Raw genomic sequence first — 6875 nt, 5'->3', positions numbered from 1 at the left:
GAGAATTGCTTGTACCCAGGCTGGAGTGCAATGGCGCGATCTCGGCTCACTGCAACCTCCGCCTCCTGGGTTCAAGCAATTCTCCTGCCTCAGCCTCCTGAGTAGCTGGGACTACAGGCGTGCGCCACCATGCCCAGCTAATTTTTGTATTTTTAGTAGAGACGGGGTTTCACCATGTTGACCAGGATGGTCTCGATCTCTTGACCTCATGATCCACCCGCCTCGGCCTCCCAAAGTGCTGGGATTACAAGCGTGAGCCACCGCGCCCGGCCTATTTATTATTTTTCTTTTGAGATATAGTCTTGCTCTGTCACCCAGGCTAGACTACAGTGGCATGATCTTGGCTCACTGCAACCTCTGCCTCCCAGGTTCAAGCGATTCTCCTGCCTCAACCTCCCTGGTAGCTGGGATTACAGGTGCCCACCACCGCACCCAGCTAATTTTTGTATTTTTGGTAGAGACAGGGTTTCACCATCTTGGTCAGGTGGGCTGGTCTCGAACTCCTGAACTCGTGATCCACCTGCCTCGGCCTCCCAAAGTACTGGGATTATAGGCGTAAGCCACCATGCCCAGCCTATTTTTTTTTTTTTTAGACAATCCCTAGTTTTAGATCTCAGAAAACCAGGTGGTAAAAACTTCAGCGCGTGTGCGCTCTCTCTCTCTCTCTCTTTCTCTCTTTCTATATATATATATATATATATGTACACACACACATACATATACAAAATACAAAATTTTAGCCAGGTGTGATGGTGGGCACCTGCGGTCCCAGCTACTTGGGAGGCTGAGGCATGAGAATTGCTTGAAGTCTGTCTCTCTCCCTCTCTCTCTCTCTATATATATATTATCTATATATATATATATATATATATATAGAGAGAGAGAGAGAGAGTCTATTTATTGAGACATAATAATAATTATGTCTCAATAAATAAATAAATAAAACCTCCACTAGTTTCAGAAAATGATGATGCAGAGGAATAAAATGCTGTGACGCTGTCGGATGCAGTGGTGCGTACCTGTAATCCCAGCTACCCAGGAGGCTGAGGTGGGAGGATTGTTTCACCCCAGAAGTTTAGCGCTGTGATAAGCTATGATCACACCACTGCACTCCAGCCTGGGCAGCATAGCAAGACCCTGTCTCCAGAAAATAAATAAATAAATAAAAATAAATAAAATGCTTTGATACATTGCAAGTAAATTATATAATCTCTGCAAGCCTCAGTTCCCCTATTAGAAGAAGCAGCAAGCTGGTTCACGCCTGTGATAGCATCATTTCGGGAGGCCGAGGCGGGGCAGATTGCTTGAGCTCAGGAGTTCGAGATCAGCCTGGGCAACATGGTGAAACCTTGCCTCTACCAAAAATACAAAGTCTTAGCTGGGCGTGGTGGCATGTGTCTGTGGTCCCAGCTATTTGGGGGGCTAAGGTGGGGGAATCACTTGAACCTGGAGTGGAGGCTGCAGTGAGCTGAGAGCACACCACTGCACTTCAGCCTGGGTAACAGAGTGAGACTCTGTCTAAAACAAAACAAAACATAATATTTGACTTCGAAGGGCTGTTCTGAGGATTAAATGAGGTAATGTATGAGGAACTAGTACAGAAAGTGTAAAATGATATTAAAATCTTGGTTATAAGAGTTGTTAGGGCCGGGTGCAGTGGCTCACACCTGTAATCCCAGCACTTTGAGAGGCCGAGGCGGGCGGATCATGAGGTCAGGAGTTTGAGACTATCCTGGCCAACATGGTGAAACCCCGTCTCTACTAAAAATACAAAAATTAGCCGGGCATGGTGGCATGTGCCTGTAGTCCCAGCTACTCAGGAGGCTGAGGCAGAAGAATCACTTGAACCCAGGTGGCGGAGGCTGAAGTGAGCCGAGATCACGCCACTACACTCCAGCCTGGGTGACAGAGCAAGACTCCATGTTACATTTTAAAAAAAGAATTGTTGATGGTATTATTTGGGGAAATGAAACCAACTATTGAGCACACACCGAGGCTAAAAGGTGGTGGTCATACTACAGGGATAAGGCATTGTTACAAGTTTTAAAAGATTTTAGTTCCTTATTCATAACTTTTCTTGGGTTTGTACAAAGTCAGCTGACATGACGTTTGAATTTGTTTTTATTATTTCATTTCTTATCTTGTAAAGAGAGTTGTTTTTAACTCCTGTTTTAAATCTTATGTAGTTCTAAATCTACTATTTTAGTTTATCTTATTTATTTATTTTGTAGAGATGGGGTCTCAATATGTTGCCTAGGTTGGTCTCAAACTTCTGTGCTCAAGCGATCTTCCTGCCTTGGCCTCCCAAAGTGCTGGGATTACAGGATAAATGAGCTGTCTAAAACAAAAGCACGGCTGGCTGTGGGAGCTCACGCCTGTAATCCCAGCACTCTGGGAGGCCGAGGTGGGCAGATCACCTGAGGTCAGGAGTTGGAGAGCAGCGTGGCCTACATGGTGAAACCCTGTCTGTACTAAAAATCCAAAAATTGGCTGGGTGTGGTGGTGGCTGCCTGTAATCCAAACTACTGGGGAGGATGAGGCACAAGAATTGCTTGAAAACTCAGGAGGCAGAGGTTGCCATGAGCCAAGATGGCACCATTGCACTCCAGCCTGGGCAACAAGAGCAAAACTCTGTCTCAAAATAAATAAATAGATAGATAGATAAAACAAAAGTACAACCTGAAAAAAAACTAGCACCCTTCATACATACAGCAGGAGGACAGGCTTCCATGTCTGTGGCTCCATCTCCAACCATGATGATTTTCTTAAAATGAAACTCTTCCTTTAAAAGTTTAATCACTTTTCCTTTTCCACCAGATTCGGCTGTTGGCTGCGTCTCATCAAAACCTGCATATTCACCTTAAAAGAGCAGTAGAAACAGGGTTAAAGACTCACAAAAGTGTCTTACCAGTGACAGCTTTCTGCATAGATGATTTCTTCACTTAAATGACACTGAGAAGGCTAAAAATGGCCCTTGGTACAGTCACACAGCCTGGAGCTCCACACCTGTTCCTGGGAATAAACAAGCTTTGCTTTTTAAAAAAATTTTTTTTTTTTTTTTTTTTTTTTGGGACAGAGTCCTGCTCTGTTGCCCAAGCTGGAATGCAGTGGTATGATCTCGGCTTACTGCAACCTCCTCTTCCTGGGTTCATGCAATTCCCCTGCCTCAGCCTCCTGAGTAGCTGGGACTACAGGCGTGCACCACCACGCCCGGCTAGTTTCTTGTATTTTAGTAGAGACGGGGTTTCACCACATTGGCCAGGATGGTCTCAATCTCCCGACCTTGTGATCACCAAGCCCGGCCTAAAATTTTCTTTTATGATTATGATTATAGAAATGGGGTCTTGCTAGCTGGGCTTAGTGGCTCACACCTGTAATCCCTATACTTTGGGAGGTCAAGGCAGGCAGATCACCTGAGGTCAGGAGTTCAAAACTAGCCTGGCCAACATGGTGAAACCCCATCTCTACTAAAAAAAATGCAAAAATTAGCCAGACATGGTAGCAGGCACCTACTGTCTCAAAAAAAGAAATGGAGTCTTGCTATATTGCCCAGGCTGGTCTGGAACTCCTAGGTTCATGTCATTCTCCTGCCTCGGCCTCCAAAAGTGCTGAGATTACAGGTGTGAGCCACCACACCTGGCCAACTATGTTTTCAGACTACCAATATCAGTTGTAGAGGTGGCTCTATTAGGTCATAAATACCTAGGGGTGAATTTGTTGTATCCTTTAAAGTTCCAGTAATTCTCAAACATTGTTGAGGTGGCAGAACACTGTAAAATAGTAATATATCACATTTATTTATTTATTTATGAGACAGAATCTCGCTCTGTTGCCCAGGCTGGAGTGCAGTGGTGTCATCTCGGCTCACTGCTGCCTCTGCCTCCTAGGTTCAAGACATTCTCGTGTCTCAGCCTCCCGAGTAGCTGGGATTACAGACACTTACCACCACGCTGTCTGTGTTTTGTATTTTTATTAAAGACGGGGTTTTGCCACGTTGGCTAGGCTGGTGTCAAACTCTTAAGCCACCTCGAGTGACCTTAATATATTAAATTTAAAATGTTACTATATAATGTCACCCAAGAGGAAATTCTAGCTGATTTTTGATCAATTATTTCTATTCTTACAGTAACTACCACATTTATTCTTTATTTTTATTTTTTAATTTTCTGTAACATCAGAAATTCCTGCTCACGCACTCATTCTTGACTTCTTTTTCCAATGATCTCTATCTCTAGACCATTCAAGAATGCTCTATTAATATATGTACATTTTTAAAATATTTGGGCCAGGCATATTAGCTCACACCTATAATCCCAGTACTTTGGGAGGTCAAGGCGGGAGGATCACCTGAGGTTGGGCGTTGGACACCAGCCTGACCAACATGGAGAAACCCCGTCTCTGCTGAAAATACAAAAAAAATTAGCCAGGTGTGGTGGCGCATGCCTGTAATCCCAGCCACTGGGAAGGCTGAGGCAGGAGAATTGCTTGAACTCAGGAGGTGGAGGTTGCGATGAGTTGAGATTGTGCCACTGCACTGCAGCCCGGGCAACAAGAGCAAAACTCAGAAAAGAAAAAAAAAAAAAAAAAAAAAAAAAAAATTAATTGGTTTTAAGTATATCAACCCCCTTGGCAGGGCAGGCAAGGCAGGTGGATCACCTGAGGTCACAAGTTTGAGAACAGCCTGACCAATGTGGTAAAAGCCAGACTCTACTAAAAAAATAAAAAAATTAGCCAGGCGTAGTGGCAGGTGCCTATAATACTAGCTACTCGGGAGGCTGAGGCAGAAGAATCGCTTGAACCCAGGCGGCAGAGGTTGCAGTGAGCCGAGATCGAGCCACACACTCTAGCTGGAGCAACAAACTGAGACCCTGTCTCAAACAAAACAAAAGAACACTATCAGTCACTCCTTGATATAACTGGAGGTCTGAGATGATATAACAGCTGTGGCACCGTTATGGACCAGAGAGGGGACAGGCTTCCCCAAGGGCAGCTGTAGTTCAGTAACCCGTTAACAAAAGTCTCCCTTCTAAAGTCTCCCCCGCTTTTTTTTTTTTTTTTTTTAAAGACAGGGTCTCCCTCTGCCACCCAGGCTGGAAGTGCAGTGGTGTGATCTCGGCTCACTGCAGCCCCTACCTCCTGGCTTCAAGTGATTCTTCTGCCCCAGCCTCCCAAGTAGCTGAGACTACAGGCATACGCCACCACAACCAGCTAATTTTTTTTTTTTTGAGTATGAATTTCTCTCTGTTGCCCAGGCTGGAGTGCAATGACACAATCTCGGCTCACTGCAACCTCCGCCTGCCGGGTTCAAGCAATTCTCCTGCTTCAGCCTCTTGAGTAGCTGGGATTACAGGTGCCCACCAACACATCTGGCTAATTTTTGTATTTTTTTTCTTTTTAAAAATTTTACCTTCAAAGCTACTGCATTTTTGTATTTTTAGTAGAGATGAGGTTTCACCATGTTGGCCAGGCTGGTCTCAAACTCCTAACCTCGTGTTCCGCCCACCTTGGCTTCCCAAAGTACTGGGATTATAGGCGTGAGCCACCGCACCTGGCCTAATTTTGTATTTTTAGTAGAGGCAGGGTTTCGCCATGTTGGCCAGGCTGGTCTTGAACTCCTGACTTCAGGTGATCCACCTGCCTCAGCCTCCCAAAGTGCTGGGATTACAGGCATGAGCCACCATGAACAGGCAAGAGTCTCCTTCTTGAGTCTAAATTGCTTCAAATGCATAGGAGCTCCCATGAAGTTGAAATATAACATATAACAAAGTAAGTCATAGGGGCTACGTAGGAATTAATGTCTTACTAAATGCAGAATTTATATACAGACGGATGACGTTATAGATACTGAAGCTAGGGCAGGTGATGGCCTAAGTCTATTTTGCTGAGCAAAGGGCACTGAAGGGCAAAAGATACCGGTTAAGAGAACTGTTCATCCCAATATGTAACTCTGATGTGACTACTTAAGTGCATTCCAACAGGCATTACCCAGAATACTGCATAATAGAACTGGTAAGAAAGGGCAGATGTTACCTTTAAAGTCTTACCGTTGAAGTAGAATTTCAGCCTATTGGCAAACACATTGGTTGCTGGGATATTGAGCTTTGAAGCAACATGCTCTACAATACTCCTAAAGCCACCAGATATTAGGAAAACCTGAACATTTCGCTCCTGTAGGCGACTTACCAGCTCCCTGCAAAAATAAAATACAAAATACCGAACACTGAGTAATACAAAAGGGAAAAAAAATGAAACATGAAGAGGAAACTAAGATATATTTTCTTCTCCTGATGCATTTGCCTGAGGTAAATCTGACAAGGTATATTGCCTGGGGAGTTAGTGTTTTATATATGTTTTTCTAAATGTACTTCAAAATCAATGGGTAGGGCTTGGCTGCTTTAGGAAACTACTCCAGAACCCTACTCTGCCCATGGACCCAGAAAAACACAAGATGAAGACAAACAGGGAAAGCTTGGGTTTTCCCAGGAGAAAGAGGAAAGGCAGAAACAGACAGAACCAGACAACCCGACAGACAAGACCACGTGTAAGAGCCAGAAGGACCACATGGCCACACCTTTAACTCCAGCACTTTGGGGGGCCAAGGTGGAAAGTCACCTGAGGCCAGGAGCTTGAGAACAACCTGGGCAAAATAGCAAGACTTCATCTCGGCCAGCCACAGTGGCTCACGCCTGTAATCTCAGCACTTTGGGAGGCTGAGGTAGGCGGATCACGAGGTCAGGAGTTCGAGACCATCCTGGCTAACACGGTGAAACCCCGTCTCTACTAAAAATACAAAAAAATTAATTGGGTGTGGTGGTGCATGCCTGTAATCCCAGCTACTCGGGAGGCTGAGGCAGGAGAATTGCTTGAACCCAGGA

The 6875-nt window shown here is 44.8% G+C and overlaps 1 protein-coding gene across 3 annotated transcripts in view; it reads right to left on the bottom strand.

Moving 5' to 3' along the window:
• PSPH (phosphoserine phosphatase) overlaps positions 1-6875 on the bottom strand; it is a 29613-nt gene that overhangs the window by 3824 nt on the left and 18914 nt on the right. For all 3 annotated transcript variants that reach the window (XM_032264736.1, XM_032264734.1, XM_032264735.1), the window contains 2 exons: positions 6045-6190; positions 2711-2859 (listed from right to left, as the gene is read on the bottom strand). In XM_032264736.1, coding sequence (XP_032120627.1) covers positions 2711-2859; positions 6045-6190 — 295 coding nt within the window. The remainder of the gene's footprint in view (positions 1-2710; positions 2860-6044; positions 6191-6875) is intronic.

Source organism: Sapajus apella, unplaced genomic scaffold (genome assembly GCF_009761245.1).
Source record: "Sapajus apella isolate SASKATOON/1434 unplaced genomic scaffold, GSC_monkey_1.0 scaffold146, whole genome shotgun sequence".
Taxonomy (NCBI): Eukaryota; Metazoa; Chordata; class Mammalia; order Primates; family Cebidae; genus Sapajus; species Sapajus apella.
This window is presented reverse-complemented; position numbering and strand designations above follow the sequence as displayed.